General features: G+C 33.7%; 2 protein-coding genes across 2 annotated transcripts in view; both read right to left on the minus strand.

Annotated features, from left to right (window-relative positions):
* LOC126758939 (irregular chiasm C-roughest protein) overlaps positions 1–15,893 on the minus strand; it is a 724,984-nt gene that overhangs the window by 548,354 nt on the left and 160,737 nt on the right. The gene's annotated exons all lie outside the window — the stretch shown is intronic.
* LOC126758975 (estradiol 17-beta-dehydrogenase 8) lies at positions 11,034–12,672 on the minus strand. Its single transcript, XM_050473480.1, has 3 exons — positions 12,231–12,672; positions 11,884–12,003; positions 11,034–11,820 (listed from the first exon to the last, which is right to left on the minus strand). Exons 1-3 carry the CDS (start codon positions 12,262–12,264, stop codon positions 11,234–11,236), a joined length of 741 nt encoding a protein of 246 aa, XP_050329437.1. The 5' UTR covers positions 12,265–12,672; the 3' UTR covers positions 11,034–11,233.

Raw genomic sequence — 15,893 nt, forward strand, 5'->3', positions numbered from 1 at the left:
TTCAAAATTCCGATCTTTTTAATCCAAGTAAAGCTTTCTGGCTATAACATTACTTTAAATTATTCTTGACTTCCAAATATTTACGCATGTTTACCTACAATCATACAGTAATTTATTCAAATATTACTTTCTTTCTGCAAAACTGTCATTATGGATTTTTCAAATTGATATTAATTAAAAAAGACCCTACTTAATTTATTCCATCTTCAATGTTTACAATTTAGTTAATTAAAAGAAAATTAAATTTCTATAAATTAAGTAAATTTTTTTTTAATATATTATTTTCTTCTAAATCAATTTTTATACTAGTTTTTATTAAAAAATAATTTTGTTTTTAAAAATAGAGGATTAAGAAAAATTTAAATTTTTTTCAAAATTAATTACTTTTTTTAAATATTTACATTTTTTTATTAATTTTTATTAAAAATAAATTTCAATTTATTTATTCTTTTTTATAACAAAAATGATTGAAAAAATTTTATTTATAGAAATTTAAATTTTTTTTTTCAAAATTGAATTATTTTATTAAATAATTTTTTTAGTTGAAAATTTTTTTAAATAATGTATTAATTATTTTTTTTATAAATCAACTTTTTTATACATTTTAATATATTCCACCTTTAATGTTTACAATTTAGTTCATTTAAAAAAAAACTTTTTTCTGATAAATTAAGTAAATTTTTTTTAAATAAATTATTTTTTTCTAAATCAATTTTAATATTAATTTTCAATTTCAATTAATTTTTGAAAACTAATATAAATAAAAACAACCCTACTTAATATATTCCATCTTCAATGTTTACAATTTAGTTAATTTTGATAAAAAAAAATTATTTATTCTTTTAAATTCTACAAATAAAGTAAATTTTTTTTTAATAAATTATTTTTTTCTAAATCAATTTTTATTATAATTTTCATTAATTTTTTTTTTATTTTCTTAACTTACATATACATATGTAGAAGTTTAAAAAAATTAAAATTTTTTTTCAAAATTAATTATTTTTTTTATATCGGGTGATTTTTTAAGAGCTTGATAACTTTTTACGTTAGATTGGTTCATGACATTTACTTTTTGAAGATAATTTCATTTAAATGTTGACCGCGGCTTCTTGGGTGGTCCATTCGGAAAGTCCAATTTTGGGCAACTTTTTTCGAGCATTTCGGCCGGAATTTTTTTTTTTTTGGAATAGTTGCTGGCTTATTTCTGTTTTAGACTTGACGTAAAAAAAATAGTCTAACGGCGTTAAATCGCATGATCTTGGTGGCCAACTTACGGGTCCATTTCTTGAGATGAATTGTTCTCCGAAGTTTTCCCTCAAAATGGCCATAGAATCGCGAGCTGTGTGGCATGAAGCGCCATCTTGTTGAAACCACATGTCAACCAAGTTATCTTCCATTTTTGGCAACAAAAAGTTTGTTAGCATCGAACGATAGCGATCGCCAACCGTAACGTTGCGTCCAACAGCATCTTTGAAAAAATACGGTCTAATGATTCCACCAGCGTACAAACCACACCAAAGATCATGCGATCATGCGATTTAACGCCTTTAGACTATTTTTTGTGGGGCTACGTCAAGTCTAAAGTCTACAGAAATAAGCCAGCAACTATTCCAGCTTTGGAAGACAACATTTCCGAAGAAATTTTATTCCGGCCGAAATTAAAAAGTTTTTTTTTCCGAATGGACCAAAGACGCAGCCGCGGTCAACATTTAAATGAAATTATCTTCAAAAAGTAAATGTCATGAACCAATCTAACGTTTCAAATAAAGAACCGATGAGATTTTGCAAATTTTATGCGTTTTCTTTTAAAAAAAGTTATCAAGCTCTTAAAAAATCACCCGATATAAATTGATTTTTATTAATTTTTATTAAAAATAAATTTCAATTTATTTATTCTTTTTTATAAAAAAACGGATTAAAAAAAACTTAGTCATAGAAGTTTAAAAAAATTAAATTTTTTCAAAATTAATAATTTTTGTAAATAATTCTTTAGTTGAAATTTTTTAAATAATATTTTAATTATTTTTTATAAATCAACTTTTTTATTCTTTTAGATTAAAAAAATAATCAATATTTTTTATTAACTTTGTTTAAAAAAAGATTATTAAAAAGGATTTATATGATTTTTTTCAAAATTAATTATTTTAAGAATTTTTTTTAATAATTTTTTTATAATTCAAATTTTTTTTAATAAAATAAATTTAGAAAAAAATAGTTTATTTATTAAAGATTATTTTAAAAAAATTTAGTTAATTTATAGAAGTTTAAAAACAAAAACAAATATAAAAAAAATTAAAAAAAAAAATTGTTTTAAAAAAAATAATATTTTAAACTTTTTATTAAAAAAAAATAAGATTTCACAAAATAATTTAATTTTTTTAAATTAAATTTCAACAATAAATTTTAATAAAAAAAGTTATGTCAACTAAATTTCAATAAATTTTAAACAATCTAATCTACATTCAATCATTTAGTGCTCAACCTTTCCGCTTATTTGGAAGTAGATCTGTTTCTCGTGCTTGAAAATTCAAAATTGACCAAAATATATATGTATATAAAGTATGCTTTAGAGCAAATGGAGTTCAAAAAACTATATTTCCAAAAAAAGTTATGAAAATCATTCGCCGCCACTTATTACATTACGCTATTTAAAATCTCATAAGTTGAACATATGCTCCAAATATTAACTAAACGAAAAACGCTTCGTCTTATTAGTGTCTTAAAATTATGAAAAAAAAAACAAAAATGTAGCACCAGCTACCGAAAAGCCGTTAATTTCTATTAACAAATAATTATTGTAATAACTGTGAAATATCTGCATGTAAAACTCTTTTAGAAAAGGAAGCACCAGTGAATAGTTTAAACGTGGCTTGAATGCTTAAGAACTCTTAAATAATTTTTCAAACAAAATCCATTCAAGCAAACTCAAACAGATGATTATGCCACACAGCAGCGCTTTAAATTGTCTTTAACGAATTTAGTTGTTAACGTTTCAATTAGTAAGTCATACCAATATGTATTGTAAAGAAATAATCGTAAGGATTTATGTAATTAAATAAAAAATAAAAATATTCTATTGTATTTTGAAATATTAAAGAATTATACGGTTCAATTGACGCTTTAAATTAGTTTATATTTATATAATATATGTACATACACACACACACACACACACATAAACACGCATATTCTAAGTAACCATTTAAGTTATAACTAAGTTGTAAATATACCGTTTTTTTCGGTTTTGTATGTAATGCGTAAATGAACTTGGAGTGTTTGGTGAATTTTCGCTTTATTTTCTCGAACTATTCAAGCATTAAGTCATTCACATTGTAAATCATTCATTAATATTATTGTGCATTCATTCATTCATGCAGATAATTTGTAAATTCATACAATATGCACTGCGCATACACACACACACTCACATACACACATAGAAATGCAGCTATGAAATAAGCCTGTATATTCCTAATTTGCATTGATCGATGATTATAGTATTATTACTTAGCATTAGGTTTTTATATGAGCTTAACAAAATAGAATAAAATCGCTTTTGAATTAAGTAATGAAATACGCATATGTTTGTAATTAGCGCGTTAATGCAGATGTATATTATAGAGGTAATATGTAAGTACATATGTATTTTTATAGTATTTTAATAGCAATTTAAGTGTTTATGTGCAACAACAAAAAATGCCAATAGATTTTCTATAATTTCAGTGAACAATGTGCATGAAGAAAGAAACTTATAGTTGAAATGATAATTTTAAAAAATCATGCACCAAAATGCTATGCCACGGTATTTATATAAACACATACCCACACATACATACACACATGTGTACAAAACATGCCTAATTCTAAATATAAGTAACTCATGTATATTGAACTGCATACTCACATAAATACACAATACACACGTACATACTTACACACATACATACATACATACATACATAACAAATGAGTTTACTGCTAAGCAAAAATTGTAAGAAAAGGTGAATTAATAAAATTGAGAAATTAAAAATCAACCCTCTGCTATTTTTATTCTACTAAGAGGTTAATGCGAGAAAAGCAGGTAAGCATAAAGGTTGCGGCGTATACTGCAATGAGCAAAAAATAGTAAGACTTTGGCCTCAATACACTTGTGCTAACGTTTTTTCCAATCCTCGAAACAGTTGCTTAAGTTAATTTTCATAACAGCCTTCAATGCGCGTAGCGATCCACTTTTAATGTCTTCAATTGACTCAAAACGGCTTCCCTGGGGCGGTCGTTTGAGTTTGCTGAATAGCCAAAAGTTACACGGAGCTAAATCAGGCGAACACGGTGGTTGCGGCACGATATTGGTTGAAAGTATTGCGAAAACCGTACGAAGAATCAATGCAAGAGTTGTCGGTCCATTATTTCGGTCTCTTTTAACGAATAGCTTTCCGCAAGCGACACATAACACTCAAATTGTGTTCCTTTTTGACAGTTTGGTCGGTCGGAAGGAATTCAGAGTGCACCAGACCCCGCTAATCGAAGAAACCTTTCAAAATAATATTGATTTTTGAACTGCTGTGACGTGGATTTTACGGCTTATATTCGGACGACTGATTGTTTACCAGAAAATTCAGCCGACTCGCCAATAATAATAGGATTCATGATATGCTGGTAGTCGGATATTATTGTTTCACAAACGTTAACGCGACACTGTTTTTCGAAAAAATTGAGTGATTTTGGAACCAATCGTGGTTTTACTTGTCTTTGACCCAAATGATCTTTCAAATCTGTTTTCACTCATCCTGCTGATATTCCAACGATGTCAGAAAGATCTCTGACTCTCGTCGATTCTCAAGCACCAGTTCCTTTATTTTATTGACGTGTTGATCATCAGTTGATGTTAATGGTCGTTCTGGTTGGATCATCATCAGCACGTTTTCGACCCTCTTTGAATAATTTGTACCAACCAAGAGCATTTGCTCGCGACAATCAACTATCATCGAAGGCCTTTTCCAACATTGTTAACGTTTCCGCATCAGAAATTCGATGCCGCACACCAAATTTAATGGACCTTCTTTGTTGACTAATTTGACTCATCGTAAAAATCGTCGAATGCTCTTTATGTTCTTTAGAGGGACGAGAGTATACTAAATACTAATGATTATTTTGATGTGACATTTGCCACAGATGTCCTTGACAGTCACACTAATCCAAAAAATTTCGACGAATGAATTTGCTCGCGAAATTTAAGTGCCAAAAAATTACCAATGGAATTCGGGGTTTAAAATGTACATATATACAGAGGCAAAAATATTCCAGCAATGAAAAATGTTTAGCTTAATTTTAAAGGGTGTCGGTGAGTATTTTAAGTTTCCCATATAAACAAAATAAAATATCCTTTTTCATTACATAATCATTTAAACCATTTAGGAAACGATGTTTTACAATTCGGTTTCCAGTAGCGCATAAAGTTTTTGGCTAATGCGTAAAAGTACAGATAAATATAAAACAATCAAAGGTAGCGAGAATTGACTGCAAACTTTCTTACGACCATATTTTGGATTACCCCTTTGCATATGCAACGCTATCATATTACGAGGTTTCCTACTTTTTGATCCAATAAAACTATAACTTATTTAATCGTTATATTTTCAATTGTCATTCGGAACGAACAAAAAGGCTGCATTGTTACAATTCCCAATGTATGGATGGCAACTGATCTTGAATCGAATTTGACATTTCTGTAAACTATACCAAAGATTATTAGTAATTCGTAACAAGTCTAAAATAACAATTGGGTACTCAGTTGCCTGTGACTGAAGTTTAAAGGGTGATCCTGAATCGAAGCGGGAATGTCCGTATAGACTTAAGACTGTACATATCCTCACAGAAAAAAGTGTAACGGTGTGATATCACACGATCTTGATAGCCAAAAGACCGGAACAAGACGTGAAATTATCTGCTCACCGAAGTGTTCTCTCAATAAATCCATTGATTGATGCATTGTGTGGGAAGTGGCGCCGTCACGTTGAAACCAAATGTCGCCGAGATCTCGAGCTTCAATTTCAGGCATCAAATAGTCGGTTATCATGGTCACCATTGACGGTTACGTTCTTACAGGCAAGATTTGGTTTTTGCATGAAATGGCAGCTCTTGAATCTCATCAGATTGCTCTTTGTCCCAAATTGCGGCGATTTTGCTTGCTTACATACACATTGAACCAGAAATGGGCCTAATCGCTGAACAAAATTTGGCTCGAAAAGGTCGGATCTTTTTGGAACTTTTTAAGAGCGCATAGACCGAAGCAATGCCAATTGGGAAGGTCGTGCGGCTTCTGTTCTTGCACAAGCTGTATTTCGTACGCTTTCAATTTAAGATTCTCCACTGTCTTCGTGTACACTATCAGCTACGACTGCTTAGATTTCTTCACTGCGTGCTAGACGAGGTCTATTTGGTCGAATATTATCCAATAATGAATGCTGGGTCTCAAGATGGGTACGCTCAGTAGACCGATTATGTTGACCATAAGTTAAGCGAAACACATTCTTAACAGAACGTGAATTTTGGTAATAAAGTTGAACGATTTATAAATGTTTCTCAGGCAAAAGTCTTTTCATGATGAAATGACAAACAATACTGGACAAAAATAACATGACAGCTTGACACGCGAAATCTGTCAAAAGAGGCTATTGAAAGTAACTCTACTTGGATCACCCGTTATATACATAATAAGAATAAAAATATTATTACGACGCACTTCAAATGGTTTCAAATGTCGAAGTATAACTCCGACTGATTAAGTGATAACATTTCGATTTTTTGCTGAAAGAGTCAACGGACAAGGAACGGAACGATATTCTGGCATTAATTTGACATCAAGATATAGAAAACCGTATTTAAAGCCAGCTAATAAAATAAGCTAATAAAAAAAATTATTTTTTCGGCAGTTCTTCTGCTAAAAGCTAAAGGATTTTGTCTACTACCGCCATCAGGAGTTTTAAACTTCGTTGCACCAAAAATTAATAATAATTCTTGTTTACACAGCATATCAAAAATATCAGATTACACGAAACATAATACTATTTTTCTAATTCGGCAAGCAATCAAATTTCACCACAATCTGGATTACATTACAATATCTAAAATATAGCAAACCCAAAAGTTGATTTAAAGCAAATATATTCTTTTAAACTAAAAAGTATTAGAAAATTTAAACAATATGTAAATATCATTTGAAAGCAATAGCCCACTCACCTATTAAAACTAAACAATAGCTCTGTGACAACAACAGTTATTGTTAACAGCTCCGCCCATAATTACTGTTGCCCAGCAGACTGGTCGACACGCACCAGCAATCAGCCGCTACTATGGCACTAAGCTAGTTTTTAAGTGTCAATCACTTTTATGTGACGTAGCATAAAGTTCATTGATAAGTGCCTAGGGTATACTTTTTAACCCCATTACAACGCCTTGCACCACCTACTACTACCGCGCTTTGGTGCTAAGCGCTCATACATATTTATATGTACTATATATTAATATTAGCCACGTCATCTGGTGACACTGACAAATATTTAACGCAAACAACTAACAACAGCAACAACAACAACAATAAAGTGCATGGCAACATACTGCACTTTCACCCGTCGGGTTTAGAAAAGCGATTTAGTAAATAAATAAACAGCGAGCGGCAAGCAGCAAACAGCAGACGGCTGGCAGTGCGCAACAAACTAGCAAAAAGTTCGGAGCACTGAAACCGCCCGCTAAATCCACAAATAAACAAAAATTCACTTAGTCAGCGGTAAGCACCCTCGCACGCAGTCAAGCACCAGAGCGCAGTGGGCAAGTGAACAAAACTGTAAACTTCCGGTTATGCGTCACCAGTCACCAGATGCAAGCAAATAAAGCTGATTGCCAGCTGGTTAGCTCCGCTGGCTGGTGGCAAATTTCAAGTTCGCGTGTTGGCTGCTATTAGAAGTTTTTAGTTGCATTCAACAAACATTTTAGCGGCAACCGCGGGGGCTGAAAAACTCCCCTTGATGACTTCTAATCAGTGGCAAAGAGTCAATGCTCTCGTGCGCGTTTGCGTTTTTATCAACGCTGAAATGCGAGCTCTGCTGGCCCACTCAGCTGTCACTTTGGTTATTCTGTTTTTTTTTTTTGTTTTGTTTTGCTGCTAAGTAATCACTCACTTTGCGTTCAAAGGTTCAATTTATTAAAAAGGTATGAAGCAAATAAAAATAATAAATATTCGCTTAATGAATCATAAGCCACCAATTCACCACGCACCATTTTAGTTATTACTAGGTGTTCAAATAGTAAGGTACCTCTTCACTTGTAAAAAACACTAACCATCTTTGAGGTAGTTTTGAGCATATAATAAAAACTTGAGTCAATAGTTTTTCAACCCTTCAACTTCACAGTAATAAATTGATCTCTTAGGTTTCGGAGACATGGCTAAGTCCAGTGAAAAGGGTCCTGTGGCATGATATTGTATTTTGTTTTCTTAGTATCGTTCTTCCATTCTTTTTCGAAATAATTCTTTAAGTATCTTTTTGGAACCTACATATAAATATTTTGATTTAATCTTGTTCAGACGACAGTCGAAATCCAATTGAATTGAAATTCCGCAAGCAAAAATCCATCAACCCCCTGATTGAAAAAATTGGTTAATTTTTCATACAAAAAGAACTTTTACAAAGAAATGTTTTAGATTTCGGAGAATACTATTCATAATTGTTCAGAATTGTAAATAGTTCTACTTTTTGAATCTTACTTAGCCTTTCTTAGAGCGGTCTATGGTAGAAACTTATTTTTCAGAGTATCAAGAGGAAGAAAATATTCCGTTTTTAGATAATTTCAAATAACATATAAACTTCTTGTTCTGTACATATGTATAGTACATATGTATATAAGGAGTACCAAATATGAAAAATTTCAAAAGAAATTTCGTTATAATATTGACTGAAAATATTAGCAAAAGGATTAGTAGATTAGTTTAAGGGGGTAATTTCGACTGATAAGATCACTATATAGAAACCAATTTGAGCTATAAAATTTTTTAATTAGTGAAGATCGTGTTTCATTTCCAAACCGACAGTTCGGGAGTTCGGGAATAGTTTAAATGGGATGAGATCCCGCTCACTCAACATATAAAAGTACTGTAAGAACTTTAATTTTGTGATATATTTAATTGAAATTTGGAGGGAATCCTTTCCTGATAATAATATCTCTCTGTATTAAAAATCGGTTGAATCCGGTTAATACTTACTTGAGCCCCCTTATACCTTATATAAAGATTTTTGAACTTTCAGGTGACTTTATACCGCAAATATAGGCCAATATATGAGTTGTACGAGTATTAGTAAAATTGAGAAAGTGTGTGTTTCTTATATCTGTACATCTTTGCGCTTAGAGTGAATAAAATCGGGTGAAAACTCGCCCTAAGCCCTATATAACTAACAAGCCTTATGTACCTGAAGGTACTTCCTTGGTTTAATCTTTGCAAGTTGCAAGACTATGAAATGTTCGGTTATACCCGAGCTCAGCCCTTCCTTACTTATTTATTTATGATTACTCTTTGAAAAGTAGAGTGTATTAAAGTAAAAAACTGTCTTTGCCACGAAGTTTGTAACACCACGAAGAAAAATTCGGAAACCCCATAAAATTTACATATAAATGATGAGCATGATGGGGAAGTGCACCGACAATATACTTAACTTTGAGGCGAATGCTGCTATTATACTTAGGAAACTGGGTAAATGAGGAGCCATGGACAAGAACACATTCAAATTTTACAATCTAGATCACTGCATCGCGGAATATTCACCTGCTGTTTCCTGCTGCTCAAACACCTGTGAGTGGATTAGAATAAAGGTACAGTGAGTTTATTCACGGCTTAACCAGCTTCGACCTCGTTGCCTATGTGCTGAAAACTAGTCAAGGAGTGCACGATCTCATTAAAAACCGCTCCAAACTTTTTCTATATTAGGCTTGTATGGGTCCCCATTTACAGCGGACCCACTGGAACTAGCTAGGAGCGATTAAAAGCGAATCGGTTGAGCAATGTCCTCTGGCATTAGACCTATGAACCTCCTGTGAGCTGGGAAGGCGCTGGCCCACAACCAGAACTTGTGCGACTACAAGATCATTTTGACCCAAAGTGAGCTGTAAGTAGACCTCCTAACTACTTTGCACTTAGCAAAATCAATCTCGCCGCTGATGTTGGTGTTCTGACTGAGAACTGTCCAATAGGTATGGAAGTTATATGCTATAGTACTCCGTTCAGAACAATTTTTTTGGAGATTATATTGTTACCTTAAGCAGTAATCCTTGCCAAATTTTGTGAAGATACCACGTCAAATTCGAAAGTTTTCCATAAAAGCCCTTGATTCCGATCGTTCGGTTTGTATGGAAGCTATATGCTATAGTTAACCGATCTGAACAATTTCTTCGGAGATTACATTGTTGCTTTAGAAAAGAACCGGTGCCAACTTTTGTGAAAATACATTGTGAAATGTGAAAGTTTTCCATACAAGAACTTGATTCCGATCGTTCGGTTTGTATGGAAGCTATATGCTATAGTTAACCGATCTGAACAATTTCTTCGGAGATTACATTGTTGCTTTAGAAAAGAACCTGTGCCAACTTTTGTGAAAATACATTGTGAAATGTGAAAGTTTTCCATACAAGAACTTGATTCCGATCGTTCAGTTTGTATGGCAGCTATATGTTATAGTGGTCCTATATCGGCAGTTCCGACAAATAAGCAGCTTCTTGTAAAGAAAATGACGTTTGCATAATTTAAAAATTATATGTTAAAAACTGAGGGACTACTTCGTATATATACAGACAGACGGACAGACAAACAGACAGACGGACAGACGGACCTGGCTAAATCGACTCAGCTCGACACATTGATTATTTATATATATACTTTATAGAGTCTCCGACCCTTCCTTCTGGGTGTTACAAATTTCGTGACAAACTTAATATACCCTGTTCAGGGTATAAAAAACAATTAACTTAATAAAACTTCAATGAAAAAATAATTATTCACACATTATATATTTAAAATTTTGATACTGAATATAGAGAACAATAAATGCACAATTCTTGTATGTAAATCAATTTCGAAAATCTCATGAAATGATCACTTTAGGCACTTTACTGAAGAACGCTTTATCACTGGGAAGTTTTTAAGTTTCGAAATGTTCCAACAAGCATTGAAAGCTTCATCACTTTTTGCTTACTTCAATCCACCGGTTACCTCGATAGCTGAGCCATTCACATATGACGCCTTTTCGGACGCCAGGAATGCAATGACTTCGGCAATCTCTTCAGGTCGACCAAGACGACCCATTGGACAGCGGCGTAAAATATCCTCCTTAACCTTATCCGGTACTACCTCAACCATTGGCGTATTAATGAAGCCAGGCAATATCGCATTTACACGTATGCCGAACTTTCCGAATTCCTTCGCCGCAATTTCGGTAAGTGAGATGACGCCAGCTTTTGTGGCAGCATAATTAGCCTGGCCGGGATTGCTAATGCGTGCCACAATACTCGATATATTTATGATGCTGCCGTTACGCACGTGATGCTCAATCATGGCGCGCGCAAATTGTTGGGCCATCAAGAAAGTGCCCTTCAAATTCACCTTGTACACATCATCGTAGTCTTTCTCGGTCAGCTTGAGTAGGTAGCCATCACGTGTAATGCCGGCGGAGTTGACGACAATCGAAGGTGGTTGCTTGAATTGCGCAATGGACGCAGCAACAGCCTTAGTCACACTCTCCAATGAGGCCACATCCAACTCCACCGCAACAACATGATCTGTAAGCATAGGAATCAAATACAAAAAGCATTGCATACATGCAGGCTGAGGTAAATACTCACCAATGCCAATGTCTTTGGCTGTTTGCTCAGCGGCTCTCAAATTGCGATCAGCTGCGATCACTCGAGCACCATCTCTTGCTAGCACGCGACAGGTGGCGCGCCCGATGCCAGAACCAGCGCCTACAGATAATTACATGGCGCGTGTGTGTGTGCGTGATTAAGTTTGATATATGGCAATAAAGCGGCATGTAACACATGTGCCGGCATAATTTAGCGTGAATTGTATTAAAAGTAATGAAACAAAACAAAAGAAACAACAATATATTACACACACATGTGGCTAGTTGCATACAAGAGGAATTCGATAAGAAAAATAATTATTTTCCTTATCCATTTTCAAAGCTCACCAGTAACAATCGCTAATTTTCCCAGCAGTACCATGATGAAGTCCGAAAACTATTCACAGCTGATCGCGCTCGTAAACAAAAGTAAGAATATCAAACAGATTCAGCGTTTACTTATGTGTGGTGTGTGTGTGTGTATAATTTGCGAACACTCCCACTTAACTGCCACGAATATTATATTATAAAATGTAAATAAATGCCAAAATCTTTGCCAAAAACAAAGCGATAAAAATTATCGTCTGACACACAACAACAACAATATTCAAAGGCCGATATTGTTTTAAAAATTAATCACACAAACAAACAAACAAGTCTTGACGCGTACTAATGGCGGTACAAAGCTCAAAATTCGGCGACAAGAACTCAAACAAAACACGCGACGAGCAAATCAACAAACAAACGATCGAATCCGGTACGCACGAGTGCCGAGCAAATTAGTAGGAGGTTTATTAGCAACTGAGTGATCGCTGAGAGAACTTAAAAGTATAGAGAAGGTGCAAATCGAAATCTGTATGACGGTTCGATTGCGCGGCTAACAGAGCTGATAGAATCAGATGGAGGAATTCGCCGAGCTCTGGCTATTTAGCAGAATTGAGCACTTTCAGTGGCAGAAATATATGTAAAATGACTGAGAATAAATAAAGAGAATTGCTTTGTAGAAAAATATACAAAATATATAAAGACACACAGAGAATGTAAAAAAGCATTCCCTGAGTGACATATGCATGCTTATATTGTATTATATGAACATTGTCACATACATATGCGTGATTACTTTGTGTTATAAGAACCATTGTTTTCCGAAAAATGGTAAACATTTTATGCGATAAAATTAAATAAAAAATAATTTTAAATAAATTATTATTTCAAAAATTATATTAATTTCGTCTATTACAAAATGAACTTAAATATTCTCATATAAACACTTCCATTCATTCCTTTCATTTCTTAAAAAAAAATAATGACCTTCATGAAATATACATATTCGCATTATTTCGTTATCATTTCCATATTTGCACCAATAGAATTTCTATGGCACATGCATATGTACATATATTATTTCTTTGGCACAGTTGTCTGTATGTTTACGAAAGCAAATGCGAGCCATATAAATATGTACATACATACATTCATAATAACAAGTGTCGCACGCTTCTTTCGCATCTCCGTTGTCACGGTCAACCAATGGCCGAAACTTGCGTTTTGTCAAAGAGACAAGTGCTCAACACATTGAGCGCGACAGACTGCAAGCGGCATCTGTAAAATACACACGTTCTTATGGACACAGTTATGTAGTTGTGCAGCTGGCTCAATAACTGTGTCCCTAAGAACGTGTGTATTCTAATATATTCGTTTGCAGTCGGTCGCGCTCATTGTGTTGAGTACTTCTATGTGTCGAAACGCTGACGCGACGGTAAAGCGCCACAACTTTGTGTTGTTGGTAGAAAATCCGAGCTGTGCCGAAAGAAACTAACAAACGATCGCCGATTGTTACCGCTTCCCTTGCTGCTCGAACAGCGTCGCCTACAAACCAGCGTAAATATGTATGAAGATGTATGCGCGTGCATACATATCGACGTAGATTTTTGCGAGTCACGGAAAAATATTTTAGACAAATATTGTAAATCGACAACGGCTACGTTGCCACTTTTGTCACTTCTTTCTGTGAAGAAGCACCAGAAAGTTGTTCAATTTATGATTTTTAGCTTTTGCCATCGTCGCGAAAAGTCGCTTGTTGGCAAAGGCATGCTCGGGGAGATGTTACGGCGTCTGTTTTTATGAATGAAGCGAGGTCGCTTGTGGCATATGCGCCTGCGTTTATGAATGAAATCGTTTTTGTTGTAAAATTTACTACATTTGGGCTTCGCCAATTTGGCAGCCATATTGACTTGTGGTGCTTTTGCTATTTAGACAATTGTTGTTTTTGTAGAACAATGCTTCAATTTTTTGTTGGTGACATATTCACATGTGTACGCATATGTATGTATGTATGCTTTTGCGTTTTGCCGTCGGCAATTCAATATTGACATGTAAACATAATTATGATATGAGTATATTTTGTACGAATGCATGCATAGTAATATTTATCGTCAATTTGGACTTGCATATTTAATAATTTTCTTTGATTTTTATATAATATACTATTCTAATATATATTTATATTATATATTTCCTACTAATAGAAATTAAATTAATCACAACAATATACTTATACATATGTATGTATGTATATATGCATGTATGTACATCTTCTATCATATTAATCTTATGTCTCTGCACATGCTCATATCATAATCTTATTATGTATACGCATGTGTGCATTCAGAAATTCGAATCATGATGTTATCACTTATCAATATAATGTATTACATGCGCGCGCATTGATCTGCATGCTCATACATTCATATATACTTACATATATGTACATATATTTGCATACATTGCCGAACAAATAATGCACAAGCATACAAACATACATATGCGTACACATGTGAATATGTCACCAACAAAAAATTGAAGCATTGTTCTACAAAAACAACAATTGTCTAAATAGCAAAAGCACCACAAGTCAATATGGCTGCCAAATTGGCGAAGCCCAAATGTAGTAAATTTTACAACAAAAACGATTTCATTCATAAACGCAGGCGCATATGCCACAAGCGACCTCGCTTCATTCATAAAAACAGACGCCGTAACATCTCCCCGAGCATGCCTTTGCCAACAAGCGACTTTTCGCGACGATGGCAAAAGCTAAAAATCATAAATTGAACAACTTTCTGGTGCTTCTTCACAGAAAGAAGTGACAAAAGTGGCAACGTAGCCGTTGTCGATTTACAATATTTGTCTAAAATATTTTTCCGTGACTCGCAAAAATCTACGTCGATATGTATGCACGCGCATACATCTTCATACATATTTACGCTGGTTTGTAGGCGACGCTGTTCGAGCAGCAAGGGAAGCGGTAACAACCGGCGATCGTTTGTTAGTTTCTTTCGGCACAGCTCGGATTTTCCACCAACAACACAATGTTGTGGCGCTTTACCGTCGCGTCAGCGTTTCGACACATAGAAGTACTCAACACAATGAGCGCGACCGACTGCAAACGAATATATTAGAATACACACGTTCTTAGGGACACAGTTATTGAGCCAGCTGCACAACTACATAACTGTGTCCATAAGAACGTGTGTATTTTACAGATGCCGCTTGCAGTCTGTCGCGCTCAATGTGTTCAGCACTTGACTCTTTGACAAAACGCAAGTTTCGGCCATTGGTTGACCGTGACAACGGAGATGCGAAAGAAGCGTGCGACACTTGTTATTATGAATGTATGTATGTACATATTTATATGGCTCGCATTTGCTTTCGTAAACATACAGACAACTGTGCCAAAGAAATAATATATGTACATATGCATGTGTCACAGAAATTCTATTGGTGCAAATATGGAAATGATAACGAAATAATGCGAAGATGCATATTTCATGAAGGTCATTATTTTTTTTGAAGAAATGAAAGAAATGAATGGAAGTGCTTATATGAGCACATATGAGTTCATTTTTTAATAGTCGAAGTTAATATAATTTTTGAAATAATAATTTATTTAAAATTATTTTTTATTTAATTTTATCGCATAAAATGTTTACCATTTTTCAGAAAACAATG

Source organism: Bactrocera neohumeralis, chromosome 5 (assembly GCF_024586455.1).
Source record: "Bactrocera neohumeralis isolate Rockhampton chromosome 5, APGP_CSIRO_Bneo_wtdbg2-racon-allhic-juicebox.fasta_v2, whole genome shotgun sequence".
Lineage (NCBI taxonomy): Eukaryota > Metazoa > Arthropoda > Insecta > Diptera > Tephritidae > Bactrocera > Bactrocera neohumeralis.

Coding starts and splice junctions, on each gene's coding strand:
- LOC126758975 (XM_050473480.1), bottom strand. CDS start 12,264: ATGGTACTGCTGGGAAAATTAGCGATTGTTACTG. Junction 12,004..12,230: donor AAAATTAGCGATTGTTACTG/GTGAGCTTTGAA, acceptor AATTATCTGTAG/GCGCTGGTTCTGGCATCGGG. Junction 11,821..11,883: donor AGCCAAAGACATTGGCATTG/GTGAGTATTTAC, acceptor CTATGCTTACAG/ATCATGTTGTTGCGGTGGAG.